This window comes from Somniosus microcephalus, chromosome 3 (assembly GCF_052327205.1).
Source record: "Somniosus microcephalus isolate GS21.2 chromosome 3, FLI_Smic_1.0, whole genome shotgun sequence".
Lineage (NCBI taxonomy): Eukaryota > Metazoa > Chordata > Chondrichthyes > Squaliformes > Somniosidae > Somniosus > Somniosus microcephalus.
Window position 1 is genome coordinate 41,771,442 of NC_140989.1, and position 19,454 is coordinate 41,790,895.

The window sequence follows — 19,454 nt, forward strand, 5'->3', positions numbered from 1 at the left end:
CCTTAACAGGGATTCTAATCAGATCTCTTGATTTCTGCTGGATGACCACAGGAATCACGCAGCTCAGGAACCACGTCTTGTCAACCTGAGGCAGAAGCTCAATGGCCATTGAATGAGGTCATTAATGTAGAGCATGGAAATCCAAATAAATACTCCCACCTGAGATCTCATTACTTGCCTACGGGAAAGGCTCTTGCTGACTGCATTTTGAGCTCAGATTTAGGTGTCTAGAGTTTGCAAGTCTTTTCTGCAACCTCGGAAGCCACTCTCAACACATTGCTAGTAACTATCACAACATTGAGAGATTGGTCCTCTGATCTCTACTTGACCTGCCACCTGTACAAAATGATGAGGGGCATAGATAGGGTAGACAAAGAGGAACTTTTCCCCTTAGTTGGGGGGTCAATAACAAGGGGGCATAGATTCAGGGTAAGGGGCAGGAGATTTAGAGGGGATTTGAGGAGGAACTTTTTCACCCAGAGGGTGGTTGGAATGTGGAACTCAATGCCTAAAAGGGTGGTAGAGGCAGGAACCCTCACAACATTCAAGAAGCATTTGGATGAGCACTTGAAATGCCATTGCATACAAGGCTATGGACCAAATGCTGGAAAATGGGATTAGACTGGACAGGGATGGATGGGCGGCGCAGACACGATGGGCCGAAGGGCCTCTTTCTGTGCTGTAAAACTCTATGGCCTAGAAATTGAGTGCCCTTAGCGCCGATTTTGCGGCGCTAGAGGGCCTAGCGCTGCATTTGGCGCCGGCGCCGAAATTGCCTGGGGCCCTTACGCCGCGGTAGACCGGTAGCGCTGCACCGGCACCGATGACGTCATCGGTGTGCGCAGCGTCCCGGTTGCCATGCCGACGGGCCCCAGCGCCGAAATTCAGTTGCGGCCGCCTCGCCCGTGACAGCCGCAACTAAGACTCTGGCAACAGAGTCTTACGAGTCTTTGCGCCGGCGCATTAAAGGCCCCGCGGCGGCCGGCCGCTTTCCCGCCGACCGCCTGGCCGCAGCTCCCTCCCCGGACTTCCCCCCGCCCCCCCCCCGGAACAGAAGCAAGCCCGGCACTTGTCCGAGGTGCCGGGCTCATTTTTTAAAAGATTTTCGCGGGCCGCGATCGGGTGCAGGCAGCTCCTCCTTAAGGGAAGGAGGAGGCCTGCACTTCCCGAGCCTGCCGCACCGCATCGGGTGCCGCAGCGCCGGAATTGCGGCGCGAAACGGCAGTTAGCGCCGATGTACCGCCGCAAAGACCCTTCAGTAGCGCCGGCAGCCGTTTGGGCGCGGCACTGCTGAATTTTTGGCGCGCGCAGGGGGACTTAGCGCCGGCACTAACTTCCGGCGCTAAAGCCCTGGCTAAGCCAAAACTCAATTTCTAGGCCTATGACTCTATAACTATGACTCTATTACATCAACATGTAAAAGCATCACAATTGGACCAGGATGAGCCCCAGCACCAGCAGCAGCAGCAACAACACCACCAACCTTCTCGTCAATGACCTGATGCTCCACAGGACAGAGGGCATCAGTGCAGGGCTGCAGTGCACCAGAGATGATAACTCCAACACAGGGTATACAGGCAGAGGATGAGCTTCCTCAACATGACTGAGCAGCAGTGCCAAAGGAGGCCAGGTCGTCACAGACATTTGCAGCTTGCTGGAACAAGACCTACAGCCCAGAGGACCTGGTGCACACTCCTTACAAGTGCTTGTCAAAGTCACCAGCACTCTCAACTTCTTCACTTCAGGTTCCTTCCAGGAATCTGCAGCAGACATTTGCGGGATCTCGCAGTTGGCCGTTCACTGATGCATCACACAGGTCACCGATGCCATGTTTGACAAGTCAGCCAATTACATGAACTTTGCCGCTGATGAAGCCAGTGTTAGTGAGCGTGCGCTCGGCTTTGCCACTTGGCTGGCTTCCCACACATGGACTACGTTATCGACTGCACACATGTGGCCATCAGAGCACCCCAACATCACCCAGCAGTGTTTGTGAACCGCAAGGGCTTCCGCTCCCTCGATGTGCAGCTCGTCTGCAACCATAAGAAGATCATCATGCATGTGTGCGCCAAACTCCCTGGCAGCTGTCATGTCTCTTTCGTGCAGTACCAGTCCACCCTCCCTCAGCACTTCGCACCTCCAAACAGACTTACCGACTGGCTGCTTGGAGACAAGGGCTATCCACTGAAAACGTGGCTCATGACACCCTTGAGGAGGTCAAGTACTGAGGCCGAGGAGCATTATAATGAGAGGCACATGTCCTCCAGATGTGTCATAGAGCAAACAATAGGCATGCTGAAGATGTGCTTCAGATGCCTTGACAGATCTGGAGGAGCCCCTCAGCACATACCAGCCAGGCTCTCCAGAATTGTCGTCTTCTGTTGCGTGCTGTACGACATGGTGCAGCAACGAGGATTAGAGCTACACGAGGAGCAAAGCACAGAGCGCACAGACTCTTCAGAGGAGGAGGAGGAGGTGGAGCATCAGCTGGAAGACAAGGAAGAGGAGCAGGAGGAACCTGAGGTCCCGATGGCACCAGCACATTGTTGCCCGGGAGGCCAGGGATGGCCTCATCATGGCCAGATTTACTTAACTTCCTGCATTGCACCCATACGGCTGCCGCATGCTTTGCCAAGTTCCCCCCCACCAACAACACCATAAAGCATCCCTACAATGAAGAAGCCATCCCTTTCACACTGACCCCCATTGCTGGAGGTTATGTTATGTCTCACTATTCACTCCAACTCACAAAGCCACTTCCAAATTAGCAGACAAAGAAAGTGGTGAAAATAAATACTTTTACATGTGTGATAACAGTAAATGGAACCTTAACAATAATACTTTTTTATACACCCCTGTGCTTACCCTTGAGCATCTACTTTTGTGTCATTTTTCTTTTACGCACACTTCTACGAGGTGCAACCCCTGTGGCATCGGTAGAGGCAGGCTGCTCACTTCCTTGCTGTGAATGCTTTGACACTTTTGGCGGACGTCCTCTGGGTTTTGGAACCTGTGAGGGCCCCGCCAAAGAATGCTCTTCCTGCAACTGTGCAGGGGCAGATTCGGCCATCGAAATCCGAGGAAGCAACTGGCGCTCTGACTGTGGTGGGGGGCAACGGAGGAGAAGTGTGAGTGCTTTGAGAGAAGTCCCCACTTCCATGTCCCCTCTCAGCATCATCGCTCTTATGAGCCACCCGCACTTACCTGCTAGCAAGGAGCTGGAGAGCACCTTGCTGCACAGCAGTAGGGCCATGAGGACCCAAGTCTACGTTTAAATCCCTCCTAGAGAGGAGATCAATGAGCCTCTGTCACCTGTTCTCCATATCTAGCATGTTCTCATGTGACTGGCGCATTAGCTGCTCCATGTAGGTGGCCATCTTTTCCGTGGAGCAGCACATCATCGCCATCGCCTGCGACATGTTGGTGCTCATGTTGGAGATGGACTCCTCCATTCTCTGCACATTTGTGGACATGGCAGCTGCAAAACCTGCCAGAGCCTCCTGCATTTCTTGCTGCCCCTCCAGGATCACCCTCTTCCTCGATGGCCCCCGAGGCTCAGCGTCTGCATGCAGCTGAGCAGAGCTTGGAGCGTCCTCTGCCCTCCGGTGAGGAGTCTCCACCACTGTTCCTGTCAATACCATCTTCTCTTGCTCATTTGTGAAGTGTGAGACACCAGGTGACAACACTACTCTGTCTCGCATAGGACCCACCGAGGTGTGCATATCTGCGCTGGTATTGGGTGCACTTGGGTCTGCTGACAGTGCACCCTCAGAGGCTGGAGGTTCCTCTGAGGAGTCGTCTTCCTCCTCTAGCTGGACTTGTGGGAGAGTAAAGAGATGATGTAGAAATGTTGGGCCAGATAGTCCGACCCCCATGGGTAGGTACGAGGTGTGTACGCACCCGTAGGGGCCTCGCAAGTGCCGGTTTCAGGCATGCGAAGCACATGCTCGAAATCCCAGCACTTCCGATCTGTCAAGAATTCTCTTGACAGATCATCCGCCTGCCCATGAAAAGGGCCTCCGCGGGTGGAGAGTTCCGCTTTCTGCACAACCTCCGCCCGCTGAAATCCTTTAAAAATCTTACGCCTGGTGAAAGCCTGCGTACGGCCTGCTTTTACCAGCATAAGAGTTTTAAAAAATTAAAAAATATTTTTTTCCACTCATTTATAATTTAAAAATACTTTTTAAAAAGGTAAGTTTATTTTTAGCCCCGTTAAAAAACTTGAATTATTTTTTTCAAAAAGTTAAATTTGAAATACGTGATTTAAAAATGTTTAACTTTTTTAAGTGATCCCCATTCATACTTTTGACACATCTGTGCATAGAGACCTGTCAAAAGTGTGCAGGAGGATTCCCTTCTTTGATTGGTTCCCCATGGCCCACGTGATCCCAGGGACGCTTGCGAACCGCCTGCACCCCTGGGGTACCTGGGCCTTGCGCGCGCGGACCAGGAGAGGCCCAGGATCGGAAGTCTCGGGACCTACGGAGCCAGCAGGTAAGTGCGTAGATTTTTCCCGATCGGAGGCATCCGCAGGCAGGAAGCCGGCCCGTTATATTTTGAATGGGTAACGATACCATTATGCACATGATGAACATTCACTGGCTGCTGACATCAGTCACCATAACAGTGACTGCTGTATGCCATGTGGCTGTATGAAATGTAATTCTGTCACCGGGTTGCTGAGCGGTCCCCCTCTCTCTGCCCCCCACCGTCAGCAGCTCTGCACCCCTTGAGACCTCCAAGGCCTCCTCATCTGCTGCAGTTAAAGTATTGAAGGATGGAGGGCCACCTCTGGTTTTCTCCCTCCCCCTGTTGTTGTGCACTCTCTTCTCCTGTAAGGAGAGAAAGAAGAGAAGTTTGAGTGAGAGTTATAGAATGAGTGTAGGGAATGTGTGGGTTACATCTGTAGAGGGTGAATATGATGGAGTGGGGTGCCAATGCCAAATGACCTCTTTCTGTGGTGTTACTTGGGATGATTACATTAGGATGAGGGTGAGTGTGAGGGGTGGTTAGTCAGATGGGGATGTGAGTATATTGAGAGGGAAGGGTGAATGTGCAAGGTATGTTGGTGTGAGGAATGATGTGCAGGAGTAGGCTTGGGCAGGCAGAGTGATGGGGATGTGTTGACAGGCACAGCAGGATGAAGGTGAGTGTGGCTTTGCATTCACCTTTCCTGATCTCATCAGATCATTGAAGCGCTTCCTGCACTGCGCCCAGGTCCGCCTTACGACATCCCTGCTGTTCACCTCCTCAGCAATTTGGAGCCAGGCCCTTTTGGTCTCTTGGGGAGGTCTCTTCCGCCCATCAGCAGGGAAGGGTCCCTCCCTCTATGCTCTGACCCCCTCCTCAAGAATAATTAGGGATTCATCGGAAAAGTGGGGTGCAGCCCTCTGTCTTTGTGAACTAATTTTTCTATTTCTCAGCAACAACACACTTCTCTCCAATGCTCCCTCCACATTGCTACATGAACTTTCAAATCCGATGTGGGCTGCTTTAAATATCCCCGCTGGAAATGAGTCATCGATGACATCATCAGACCTGTACCATTTAATAGGGCCGGGAAACGCGCATGTCTGCCTTAATAGGGCCATTACGCTAAAGTTGCTCTGAAGAGCGGGCTGACCAATACATCGTGATACCGACCCGCTACTCAGCCCGCACGCAGCCAACACGACTTGGATGTGAAAATTCCAGCCCTTTTGTCTGTTTTGACAAAGAAATTGTATTGCCGATCTTAAAATAGTGTTAAGCATTCATATGCTTATATCGCAAGCAGTCATTTCTGGTATATATTTGTTCAAATGGGTGTGTAATTTTAAAGACTTTTTTCCATGAATCTCACTAACATTTCCTTTAGGTTTAAAGCTCTAGGTTGCTGTTTTAACTGAACAATAGTTTCTGAAAATTAGCCAGTACTAACAGGTAAAAGGTATATACTAAACTAGACAACAGAGGCAGTCTACTGCAGTATGGATTCCTGTGTAAATGGAGTTGTCACAATCATTTAAATAGAGTATTATGATCAGCTGTCATTTATTTGATGTCCAAAACAGCACTTCGGTTCATGGTGTGCTTTGAACAACATCGCAGTAAATGTGTTCCTCATAGTGTTACAGAATTCCATAGAGAACAAATAGCTGTCACAGAGACATGAGTGACAGCTGAGTGTACAGGGAATACTCCAGGAATGTCTCTTGTGGCCCACAGAAATCTTATATGCTGCAATTGTCGCTTTGTTTGTGGATCAGTGAGGCGCTGGGATTTGGGGCTCTGAACAAAGACTGGATTTAATAATATTCCGGAATAGTATTCATATTGGGACAAAATGTTATGCAGTTAACTATAGAAAACATAGTTGGGCCGATATTTCCGGGCCCCCTCTGCCCGGGTATTAAACAGGGGCTGTGCACCCGAAACGTGCTGCACCTACCTAGCCCTGGAATTTCCCCAACTTCCTGTCCTAGGCTATTGAAATGGCCTGGGAGCCCCAGTCCAGGCCCACCCTGTGGGAGGGTCTAGCACCGATGGTAGGACCTAGAAATTCAGAATTTGTTTTTCTATATGCTCTTGCACCTGGGTGGCCAACAAACGACACAAACAGAATCAGAGGTGAGAGACCGGGAACGCCCCAACCTGCTTCAGTTACATGGTTCCGATAGGGAAGCTCCAGGAATCCCGGGGCAGCATCAAAGTGGATTAAGAACATAAGAAATAGGAGCAGTTGTAGGCCATTCGGCCCTTCGAGCCTGCTCCGCCATTCAATGAGATCATGGCTGATCTTCTGCCTCAACTCCATTCACCGGCCCTATCGCCATATTCCTCGACGCCCTTACTAGTCAGAAATCTATCGACTTCTGTTTTGAATATACCCAATTACTGAGCCTCCACAGCCCTCTGGGGTAGAGAATTCCAAAGATTTACCATCCTCTGTATGAAGAAATTTCTTCTCATCTCAGTCCTGAATGGCCTACCGTTTATCCCGAGGCTGTGGCCCCTGGTTCTAGACTCCACAGTCAAGGGAAACATTCTCCCAGCATCCATCCTATCGATCCCCTCTCATTCTTCTGAATTAAAGAGAATACAGGCCTAGTTTACTCAATCTCTTCTCATACAACAGTCCCACTCTCTCAGGAATCAATCTCGTGAACCTTCGTTGCACTCCCTCTATGGCAAGTATATCCTTCCTTATGTAAGGAGACCAAAATTGTACTCAGTACTCCAGGTGTGGTCTCACCAAGGCACTATATAATTGGAGTAAGACTTCTTTGCTCCTGTACTCAAACCCTCTTGTAATGAAGGCCAGCATACCATTTGCCTTCCTAATGGCTTGCTGCACCTGCACATTCACTTTCAGAATAGACCCGGTGATCTCGAACAAGGGCCAGAAGAATCGGCTACAGTGGGTTCTATGGGATACAACCGGTCCGACAACGCCTCAATTTTAAAATTCTCACCCTTTTCAAATCCCTCCATGGTCTCGGCTCTCCCTATCGCTATAACCTCTTCCACACCTACAACCCTCTGAGATCTCTGCGCTCCTCCAATTCTGGCCTCTTGCGCATCCCCCATGCGCATCGCTCCACCATTGGTGGCCGTGCCTTCTGCTGCCTGGGCCCTAAGCTCTGGAATTCTCTCCCTAAACCTCTCCACCTCTCTACCTCTCTTCCATTAAGTCACTCCTTAAAACCTACCTCTTTGACCAAGTTTTTGGTCACCTGTCCTACTTTCTCTTTATGTAGCTCAGTGTCAAATTTTGTCTGATAACGCTCCGGTGAAGCGCCTGGGAACATTTTTACTACAGCAGAGGCATTATATAAATGCCTGTTGTTGTTGGTGTTGTACTGCACTGTGTCAGTAATGTAGGCTGTGGTCCAGACTGCAAGATTAACATAATCACTCCTGATTTATTGGCTGGTAGAGGCATGTTCACATGTTTTAATTTATGACAGTGCACTTACTCTTAATTCCATAAGTGAACACATGTTCTATTCTTCCTCAATATTTTACTCTGTTCCTGGCAAAAGATTTTCTATGAAATGCTTATCATCAGCATCCTTTATTTAGCACCATCAGTGGTTAGTGCAAATCAACTGATTTGTTTTGTTTTATACAGACTTAACTCTGTTGATGTCAAGTACCAGATCTGGAAGTTGGGAGTGGTGTTCACAGATAACGTAAGTATCAAATCGAGGACAGAACCTAAACTTTTTTTTAATAAAACTCTTTCACAAGTAGAAGGATGACGTTCAGGGGATAAATGGATTCATTGTTACAGTGCTGAAAACCATTCTGAAAAAGTAATTACTGTTTTATCACTCACTTAAATGACACCCACTTGTGAGTGTGTGTGTGTGTGTGTGTGTGTATGTATGTCTGTGTAAGTTTTTCGCATATACTTTTTCCCTGCAACATCGCCTGCTTCTACCCAACCTCTTCATTTGAGAGGGTGGAATGGCCAGGACCATATATAGCATCATTGGTGCTCCTTGGTCAATTCTCCAGGGGGTACTTTAAAAAGTCATCTAGCTTGGTGGAGGAGCGAGGGATATACCAGTGCATGACGTTACAAATGTAAGAAGTCACACAACACCAGGTTATAGTCCAACAGCTTTATTTGAAATCACAAGCTTTCGGAGCGCTGCTCCTTCATCAGGTGAAGTGAAGAGTTGCATATAAGCACAGCATATATAGTCAGAGAGTACTGCCAGATGATTACAGGTAATCTTTCTAACTGCCCTTTATCACACCTCGGCAGAGAGATAATCACAGCAATCACAGGTGTGAATGGTGTCCAAACAGGTCAGTCAGGAAAACATTACATAAAAGAACAATGAGGTGGGGTCACAAGGGGTCAAATGTTGCAGATGCTGGGATCTGTATGAAAAACAAAAAACAAACAAAAAACTTTTTTTGCTGGAAATCACAGCAGGTCCGGCCGCATCCGTGTAGAGAGAACAAGCCGTTCTCTCGAAGGAGCAGCGCTCCGAAAGCTTGTGATTTCAAATAAAGCTGTTGGACTATAACCTGGTGTTGTGTGGCTTCTTACATTTGTCCACCCCAGTCCAACACCGGCATCTCCACATCATGAAGTTACAGATTGTGGTGGTATATAATTCTGCTTCTGCTGATAGCCCACAGTGCCTCATGGATGCCCAGTTTTGAGCTGTTAGGTGTGTTCTTAATCTATCCCACTTAGCACATTCGTACTGCTACATGACACAGCAGAGGATGTCTTCAGTGTGACGACGGGACTTGGTCTCCACAAGGACTGTGCAGTGGTCACTCTTATCAAAGTTTTCACGGAAAGATGTATCTGGGAATGTTAGATTGGTGAGGATGAGGTCAACAGGGTAATTCCCTCCTGTTGGTTCTCTCACCACCTGACGCAAGCCTAGTCTTGCAGCTATGTCCTTCAGAACCCGGCCACTGGTGGTGCTACCGAGTAACTCTTGGTGATGAACATTGAATATCCCCACCCGAGAGCACATTCTTTGCCCTTGCTGCTCTCAGTGCTTCCTCCAAATTATATTCAACATGATAGAGTACTGATTCATCAGCTGAAGGAGGGCAGCAGATCAGAAGCCATGACCCTTGCCCATGTTTGATCTGGAGCCATGATACTTCATGGGGTCCAGAGTCAATGTTGAGGACTCCCCCAACTATATATCAATGTATCCCCACCTCCAGTGGGACAGGGTATACCCAGGATGGTGACGGAGGAATCTAGTACTTTGGCTGTTAGGTATGATTCTATGAATATGGTTATGTCAGGCTGTTGCTTGACAAGTCTGTGGGTCAGCTCTCCCTACTTAGTGTGGTCTGTCTTTTTTTAAATTCTTATTATTCTTTGTATAGTTTGATACAACTGAGTGGCTTGCTAGGCCACCTCATAGGGCAGTTAAGAGTCAACCACATTGATCTGGGACTGGCATTGCATATAGGCCAGACTGGGTAAGAACGGCAGGTTTCCGTCCCTAAAGGGCATTAGTGAATGAGTGGGTTTTCAAGACAACCCATGGTCACTACTCGTACCAGCTTTTTATTTCCAGATTTTATTTTAAACTAAATTCAAGTTCTCAAACTTCCATAGTGGTATGTAAACTCACAGGGGTAAAAATTGAGTCGCGCCCTCTTTGGGGCGCTAACTTCGCCGGGGCGCTACTTTTAGTGCCCTGGAAAAATTAGCGCTCCCGTTGCTGGAATTGAGTGGTAGCGCCCCAAGAGGGAAGCGGGCGCTACTGGAAGCACCCCGCCTCCCTCTTGGGGCACTGCGAGGGAATATCGCGGACTACATGCCGCAGCACCACAGCACGTTGCACCGCGGTATTGCAGGCCTTCCTCCCCTTCTTAAAGGGGAGGGGCCTTGCGCAGCGTGACCCGGGGCCCAGCTGGGCCACTGGAGATCAGGAGTGCCGGCAAAAGAGCCCAGCACTTAAGAGAAGCACTCCGCGGGGGGTGCAGGTCAGGAGGCTGGGGATGGCAGTGGAGGCAGGTGCTGGCAGGTGGCCAGCAACAAAAATGGCTGCCTGGCACCTCGCCTTTAATTAGCGCCGCCCTGGCCGCAGGTAGGCCCCCCTGACCCCGTCGAACATAGCTTCCAGTGGTAAGTCAGGGGGCGCTACCGAAGATAGCGGCTGGGGTGCGAGCAGGGCACTGCGCACGGCGATTACGTTATCGCCGCGGGGTGCTAACGGTTAGCGCCGCCGCTAACCTCCCGTTGAATTTTGCGGGAGGCGTTGACGGCGCCGTGCCCGGGCGATAGTTGCTTTGCACCACGCTAACGGGAAGCGCAAAGCAACCGAATTTCCCCCCGCCTGCAATCTCTAGATTATTTGTCCATACTAGTCCAATAACATAACCACGACACTACGTTCACATTGTTATGACCAGAGCCCCACGTGCTCCACAATTTGGTGGCTGTATTTTTCCTTTTTTTCCCCCCCCCCCCACTGTAATTGTATTGGAACCAATGCTTGGTGTGCCAGTAACAACAATAGTACCAAGTGTTCATCGGACATCAGTTTTCTAATGCCATTCGTGTGCAGTTCAGTAATCCCCATGTCTTTCACTTCATGCACAATTCATTTATTGGTGAATTTATGTAACTCAATTGATCTCGGATCCTGGACCATTTGGTCTAATTTTGCAAGTAAAATGTGCAGGGTGTGATTACCCAGCAGCAAGTCAATGGGGATTTGAAATTGTTGTTAATTGACATCATTTGGGCTCAGGACACCAAGCATTATGATTGGTACACCAGAGCATTGCTTATCTGCCACTTAACAGCTTCCTGCCACTTAATGGTTCGGTGAAAAATCAATTGAGATTGCGAGATGTTGAGTGGCAGCTGCTGCTGTAAAAAGATAAGCAGGACATGCGAACACAGAGACTAAGCATAATAAACCTCCTCTAAATAGTTTGATACACATTTTTAAAAAACAAAACTCACCATTTTAGCACTGTTTTTACACAGTACTTAAGAAAAATCACACTGTACACTTTCTCAATGGGCAATCAGTGAGTTTAAAGCAGCAATTTTTGGGGAAAATTTCCAGTGATAACCTGGAATTATTTTTGCTTCCCTTTATTTCTCCTCATTCATAAATCCATTGAACCCATTTAGGAGCATGACCAATAAATTACATTATTTATCTTCACTGGGTATTGTAATGGAAAATTGTTGGTTTGCAAAGATTGTCTACACTTAAAGGCAATCTATTTGTATTAATTGAGGTAGAGTTACAACTGGTCATACGGAAACAGCACAGCCCTGAATTTCTACGGGTGGTTCTACCAGTCTCCCCCCGTAATTCCAATAGGAGACCAGCAGAATCCACACTGTAATTCCAATGGGAGATCAGCAGAACCCACACTGTAATTCCAGTGGGAGATCAGCAGGACCCACACTGTAATTCCAGTGGGAGATCAGCAGGACCCACACTGAAATTCCAATTGGCGACCAGCAGAACCCACACTGAAATTCCAATAGGAGACCAGCAGAACCCACACTGTAATTCCAATAGGAGACCAGCAGAACCCACACTGTAATTCCAGTGGGAGACTAGCAGAACCCACACTGTAATTCCAGTGGGAGATCAGCAGGACCCACACTGAAATTCCAATTGGCGACCAGCAGAACCCACACTGAAATTCCAATAGGAGACCAGCAGAACCCACACTGTAATTCCAATAGGAGACCAGCAGAACCCACACTGTAATTCCAATGGGAGACGAGCAGGACCCACACCGTAATTCCAATGGGAGACCAGCAGAACCCTCAGGCAAATGGCTGAAAATGGGAGACTGGTAGACCCCCTTGGGGATTTCAGGAACCACATCTGTTTGATGGTTCTGTAGAGTAATACAACCACTCCCTACCTGGAGCTTGGGCTGAGAAGTGGCTGCTGTGGTGATTTAAAAATCTTACTTGCATGCCATATGCTTTCTGTTTGTACTCTAAATTGACTATACTGGAAGGAAATTGCCCCTAACAAGCTGGCAGGTAGAATCTTGCAGCCTGTGCATATAATAAATGCAACCAATATATATCTCCACAGAGATGGGAAAAAAAATAATGCAAATTTGAAATAAAATTTGAACTGCACAGCAAATCAGTCGGCATCTTTAAAGAGAAAAGAATGGGTTTCTGATGAAGGGTCTCTATGGTGCAGCATTAACATTTGTTCTGTTTTCAGATCTTTATGAGCCAACTGTGTATTTCCAGCATTTTCCGTTTTTATTTTAAGTTCAATAAAACTCTCCCTCATGTAATCAATGTATTTTTGCTGTTGCCTGTTCGTAATACCTGTTTCTCTTTGCTTGCAGTCCTTCTTGTACCTTGCCTGGTACATGACTATGTCAGTTCTGGGACATTACAACAACTTTTTCTTTGCTGCCCATTTGCTGGATATTGCAATGGGATTTAAAACCTTACGGACTATCCTGTCATCAGTGACACACAACGGCAAACAGGTACCAGAATTTGGGCATGTGGCTTTTGAAATATAAAATTGCATCTACAAATTAATAGCAAGGTGCAAAAACCCTGCATGACATGACTGAAAGGGTTGCTGCATCTGCTTTCTACCAACATGCTTGCAATTACTTTTTTAAACTTAAAGTGCAAAGCACAAAGGTCTATCTGTTCCCCTTTAAAAGCACACATTTTACAAACTACAAACTAAGAGAGGTAACTTAATAATAAATATGGCCAAAGGAAAGTGGAGAAACAGAAATTAAATGAATTGGCGATGCAGCAATGATTGTATTCAATTTAAGAAGCCATTTCCTCGAATTGTCTTTTTATGATGAATGCTTAAGAGTCCACTAAAAACGCAAGTCCCAGTTTTATCTAATAGATGGCCATTAATTATTTCTTAATGATCTAACAATTTTATTCCCCCCTTATGCCTGTGCAGCTGGTGTTAACCGTCGGCTTATTGGCCGTTGTGGTGTATCTGTACACTGTGGTTGCTTTTAATTTCTTCCGCAAATTCTACAACAAAAGTGAAGATGGAGACACGCCAGATATGAAGTGTGATGATATGCTGACGGTAGGTTTGTGATTAAACTGACCTGTCAAGTCTGACTCATTTGTGTTAGATTTCACTTTTAAACCGTACTAATACATCTGAATCTGTAAATGAAACATGGCTCCAAGGGACTGATTTATATGAATGCGCACTTCCAGCCTGGTCCCAGCCCATGATTTTCCATCAGACGGAAACTCGGGAGTAACGTGCTCATGATTTCCTGATAAGCACTCGTGATGGGCAAGGCTTTAAGTCAAGAGTGAAAATTCGTAAAAGCAACCTATTCTTGTTTAAATGTGTTTGCAATCTGTCTCATTCATTTTGATCATCAATCTCACTCTTAATGTTTACCCGATGAAGCAAAATTATACATTAAGGATTAAAGATACACGCTAGTGCAAGCATTTTGCTGCTATTGTAACTTTTGTAAAAGAGCTGAATGTGTTAATATATGTATTCATATATATATATATTTTTAATGTTAATGCAATGTGCCTTCTTCATGAAAGTGTTGCTGCTTCATTTTTTTAATTTTAGATTTATTTTTGCGAACAATCTTCTACTGCAGCTGGCCCCAACATATCCTGTACTCCAACAATTTTTATGCAGCACATGTAATGTGTGCAGACCCATGGGTTGCTTTGGTTTATGCTGTTTCTTTGGGCTTTCCATGGTTCTTCTGCTGACGTTACAGTGAGCGAGCAGGGGAACTGCCATGAACATTCACCCCCAGGGTTACACTTGATGGTGTATCCTTGCCACAAGAACATTTTAGGGATGTATTAGTGAAGAACAATTAGTTGACATCAGTGTTGTCGCTAACACAACGCATAGCACTTCAAATATAAGCCCATGAAAAGCCTACGAGTATTTTGAAAATGAACTTCTCAGAGTTAAAAAATATATTGAATTTGGGATTCAGTGAATTTTATGTGAGGTTTTTTTTCAGAATGATTTGTTGATTGATAATTTGAAATGCAAACAAATGAAAAAATATTGAGAGAATTCATCCCAAAAAAGAGAAGCAAGATCGTCTGATGCTGTCACTTAATTATAGCATTGTTTGAGCTGTGATTTTTGTTGCAGTGCTATATGTTCCATATGTACGTGGGTGTCCGTGCTGGTGGAGGCATTGGTGATGAGATTGAAGACCCTGCTGGGGATGAATATGAAATCTATCGAATCATCTTTGACATCACCTTCTTTTTCTTTGTAATTGTCATCCTGTTGGCCATCATTCAAGGTATGGGGATTTTTGTAACAGAATTTTACAGCTGATCAGTGATGACCATAGTATTATGACTGTTTTTCACCAATATTCTCCATGAATACTTTCACCAGTGCAAATGAATTTCTGTAAGTGGTACTGTGGTGGACTATGTATCAGGTAGTGATTTTCAAGGAACCACTAGAGGGAAACGAAGTGGCACTGGCGTAATGCTTCTTCAGACATTGAATAAAACTAGTGTCCTGACCACATGATGTATCAGCAGTGAAATAGAAGAGTGGTGTCCAGCCAACACCTAATGCTGATAACCATCCTAATTATACACTAGGCAGTGTTGAAAGAAAGAAAGACTGACTTATTTGCATTTAGGGCACACTAGTAACCTTAATTTTTTTTTCAATTCTGCTACACTATGAATATTTGGCATAGTTCATTGCTGCTGTGCTCCCTCATCATGTTTATAGTGACATTGTGAGGCACAGTACAAAATTAAATTTATGCTCTGACAGCTTGTGAGGAATCTCGCCTGACAGCTCAATGAGTAAAGGCACTTTTTAGTGTTGTATTAGACAACGCAGACCAAAAGGACCAGGTTCAATCCATGGTCTATGCTTAGTTAGCTAACTTCAGCTGGCATGGCAGTTCGAGCGTTACAATTGGTCTCAAGTGCCCTTGGGCAAGGGAGAAGAAAAATCAGCCACAAGTTTTCCTACTGGAAAATTGGGTGTGTGGACAATGGGTGACGATGGAATTGGGCTAGGTTTAAACACCCCGCCCCCCCACCATATTTAAATATCATGGAAACACCCACCATGAAGAAGGGCCTAACATAAGTTAGTGTAAATTGCTGAAGTTTTCAGGGTGCAACTAACTTTCGGGTTGCCTCTTCTAGTGGTACAGTGGGTGTCCCACTTCAGCGCATTTTCTTCATGAGCAGTGGTGAGCTCCCTCTTGGTGGCGAAGATCCCACCAGTTGGTGTGGCAGCTGGAAACTCCCCAGCCCGACCCCCTCCCAGCAGATTCAGGAAAGTCCAGCCCAACATGGCTTGCACTGTTAGGTGCAACATATGACTAACAAAGAACTTGATCAGAGGCACGGTGATGATTTTGGTTCTGTCATAACACTGAATTATTTTTTTATCTTCGTTATACTAAAAACTAATATTGATGAAGATTACATGGTTTCATTGTGAATGTACTTCCTGCAGCAAAGGCTGGCAGCTAAGCTTTTTGGTGTAGGTGTACCAGGAACCGATGCTCCTGAAAAAGTTACTATTGTAAGAATGATACTCTTTCAATAACTTGCACAATACAAAAGCAGCTGGTGTCAAATGCAATTATACTGTGATAGCTGTTTAATTAAAAAAACACTGGACAATCAAGCACCCAGTTTGGATCAAATATCCTCTTCACTTTGTGTATAATTTGTGGAATCTCTACCCTACAAATGTTCAGCTTGTATTTTACTCTGAAGCCTGGATTTTCTTACCGGGTCCGCCTGCTCAGATAATTGGGCAGATGCCAGAACTCAGCCCACTTTTGTGCCTGTCCCAATTTTAGTCGTCAGTTCTGCAGAGGGCACCAACCCATCCTCGGGCGGGACAGCTCAAAGGAGGTGTGAATTGAATCATGTGCCCCATTTTTGATTATTTGTACCCCATTTGTGCTGCTTCCTCTTTTTGCTTGTATAAAACAACTGTTCAGTGTGAGTAGATGCTGCAGATATGGCAAAAAAATAACTTAGTGAGCCTCAGATCAGTACTGATAGCATCTGCTTATTTCTGACTTTTAATGGAAGGCTGTTTTTGCCACTGCTAAGTATTTAACAACTGTCTTTGTGCTATTTGCCGTGGGGCTGCCGTCTTTCCAATTACCATTTCGGATAGAACGTAATGGGAACAACCCTATGTCTTTGTTTTTTGGAAGAAGTAGAGGAGCAACGGAGGGATGCCAGGCTAGTCAGGTAGCACCGGGGGGGGGGTGCACGGCACTTAACCACCTGTACAGCCACACCGGAATGTACAGGCAGAGGTGCTTCTACCTGCGTTTGATGAGCAGTAGTGCCTGCAGAGTTTTCACTTTACAAAGGAAGTCATCACTTGTTGCCACTGGATTTGCAGCCCGCCTGCTCCGCAGGCACTGCATTTAAGGAGTCATTGGCCCGTATTTTCCGATCGGAGGCTTCCCGCGTGCGGAGGCCTCCGATCTGGAAAAAATCCACGAACTTACCTGAGGGCTCCCGAGGCGCGTACACTTCCGCTCCTGGGCCTCTCCACAGTCGAAATGCGCAGGGCTCATGTATCTCAGGGGCATGCAGTTCGCAAGCGTCCCTGGGATCACATGGGCCAGGCCAGCCAATAGGGGAAGGGAATCTCCCTTCATACTTTTGACAGATAGACCTGTCAAATGTATGAATGGAGATCACCCCAAAAACACACTAAAACATTAAATAAATGTTTTAAGAACCATCACGTTTTTAAAATAAGTTAAAATTACAATAAATTAAATATTTTAAACAAAAATTTAATTTTTTGAAAAAAATAATTCAAGTTTTTTTACGGGCTTAAAAATAAACTTACCTTTTTAAAAAGAATTTAAAAATTATAAATGAGTGAATTTAAAAAAAAACATTTTTCAACTCTTATGCTGGTAAAAGCAGGCCTTGCACCTTTTACCAGGCGTAAGATTTCTAAAGGTTTTCTGCGGGCGGAGGTTCTCCAGAAAGCGGAACTATCCGCCCGCAGAGGCCCTCTCCAGGGCATTCTTGACAGATCGGAAATACCGGTTTTCAGTGCATGTGCTTCGCATGCCTGAAACCGGCATTTCCGATGTCCCTACGGGACCTCGTACACACCCATAGGCATCGGAATATACGGGCCATAGATTACACCTGTACAGCCCTATGTGCTCAATGCAATTACTTCTGCCAACAGGAAAGGGTTCTACTCTCTTAATGTGCAACTTATAAATAAAAAAAAATAAAAGAGGAATGTGCAACTTATTTGCAGTCAGCTACACCACATTATGCAAGTGAAAACTCACTTCTGTAGGTGCTGCCACAGTGCCTTTTACTTTAAGAAGTGATCTCCTTCTTGTTTTTCGTTCAGGTCTAATTATTGATGCTTTTGGTGAACTAAGAGATCAGCAGGAGCAAGTTAAAGAAGACATGGAGGTAAGATATGGAATCCCAATACCAGGAATGAGGTACTGAACATTTAACGAGAAGAAACATTTTATTCTGTAGAGACAACTGGGGCTGAGTTCTTTGGGTCCTTGAATTCTTACACTCATATCACAGTGGAATTTCAAGGTCAGAGGCCTAGAAATTCACTATGGCCCTGCCAGCTGACTAACGGCCAAAAGTTAGCGCTGGGCGCGGAGCCATGTGCGACCATCCGATATTCACTTTTTGCGCCCCAAGTCGGAACCGGCCGCTATTCCAGGGTGTGCCCGCCCCCGCTTGGGGCGCTGAAACTGAATTTCAGCGCTCTAAGTGCTGCTGCGCCACCCGATGCGGTGCGGCAGGCTGCGGTACTGCAGGCCTCCTCCTTCTCTTAAGGTGGAGGTGCCTGCAACGGGGAGATCGCCGCTGGATTGTGCCGGCAAATGAGCCCGGCACCACGGAGAAGTGCCGGGCTCGCGGAAAGCAGCCAGCAATGCCGCGGGGGGTGGGGTGGAGGAGGCCGGGGAAGGAGGTGCAGGCAGGCGGCCGCCGAAAAAGCGCCCCAGTAGCGCAGCAGTACGGCCCCGTTTTTCAATCGCTGTTTGCGGCCGCTGCAGAAGAGGCGGCCGCAACTAAATATGGGGTTTGGGCCGGAAGCGGGGCGGAACCGGGGCACTGCGCACACCGATGACATCATCGGTGTCGGCGCAGCGCTACCGGCTACCGCCGCCATTACCGCAGTGCTGAATATCAGCGCACCCTCTTACACTGGCGCAGAAACCCTATTTGGGCGGTAACTGGGCGCAAAGCCCACTGAATTTCTAGCCCAGAACCTCAAAACGTCAAGATGATATTACAAGGCCTATTTTCCGAGTTAACACTGCTGGTGGTGGAGCCTCACCTCCCACTGCACCCAGTGGAAATCACAGGGGTGTGCCCTCAATTTTACATCCATTAAAATCAATGGCCCTTACGAGTACAATTCAAGCTATTCGCCTTTCACAAGAAGTGTCTATAAATACCTAATAGGTGATAGAGGGTAAATAGAGTGAGATTATTTCCACGGATGGTGAATCGGTAACATGAATTTAGGGTAAGTACTGGAAGCACCACGGGGGAAAGGGAGAAGATTTTTTTCCATGTAAAGTATGATTAGAATACGAATTGCTTTAGCAAAGGATGCGAGGAAAGGCCAGGGAATGGGACTAAATCGAAATCTCTTTCGGAGAGCTACAGTGGGTGAAGTGGGCCAAGTGGTCTCGCTCTCTCTTCTAGAAAATTCTATGATTGGACAGCCCTGAAATTCTGTGGGGATTCTGCTGGAATTCAGGACCATAGCAATGATTCTATTTTTTTTTAAATTTGGAGAAAGGAAAGAGTTATGTGCCATTTTATCACAGTGTCATCACGGACAAATAATATGGGAGTAGATTTGCAGCTTTCCACCTGGGCGTAATCTGCCGTTATGGACCAGCCGTTTACGAGCAAAACGATTTTCATCTCCATTGATTCCAGTATCAAGCGGACAATC

General features: G+C 46.6%; 1 protein-coding gene across 1 annotated transcript in view; it reads left to right on the top strand.

Annotated features, from left to right (window-relative positions):
- ryr2a (ryanodine receptor 2a (cardiac)) overlaps positions 1–19,454 on the top strand; it is a 957,985-nt gene that overhangs the window by 914,985 nt on the left and 23,546 nt on the right. The window contains exons 96-100 of the mRNA XM_085980259.1: positions 8,114–8,174; positions 12,826–12,972; positions 13,419–13,553; positions 14,619–14,775; positions 17,868–17,932. Coding sequence (XP_085836385.1) covers positions 8,114–8,174; positions 12,826–12,972; positions 13,419–13,553; positions 14,619–14,775; positions 17,868–17,932 — 565 coding nt within the window. The remainder of the gene's footprint in view (positions 1–8,113; positions 8,175–12,825; positions 12,973–13,418; positions 13,554–14,618; positions 14,776–17,867; positions 17,933–19,454) is intronic.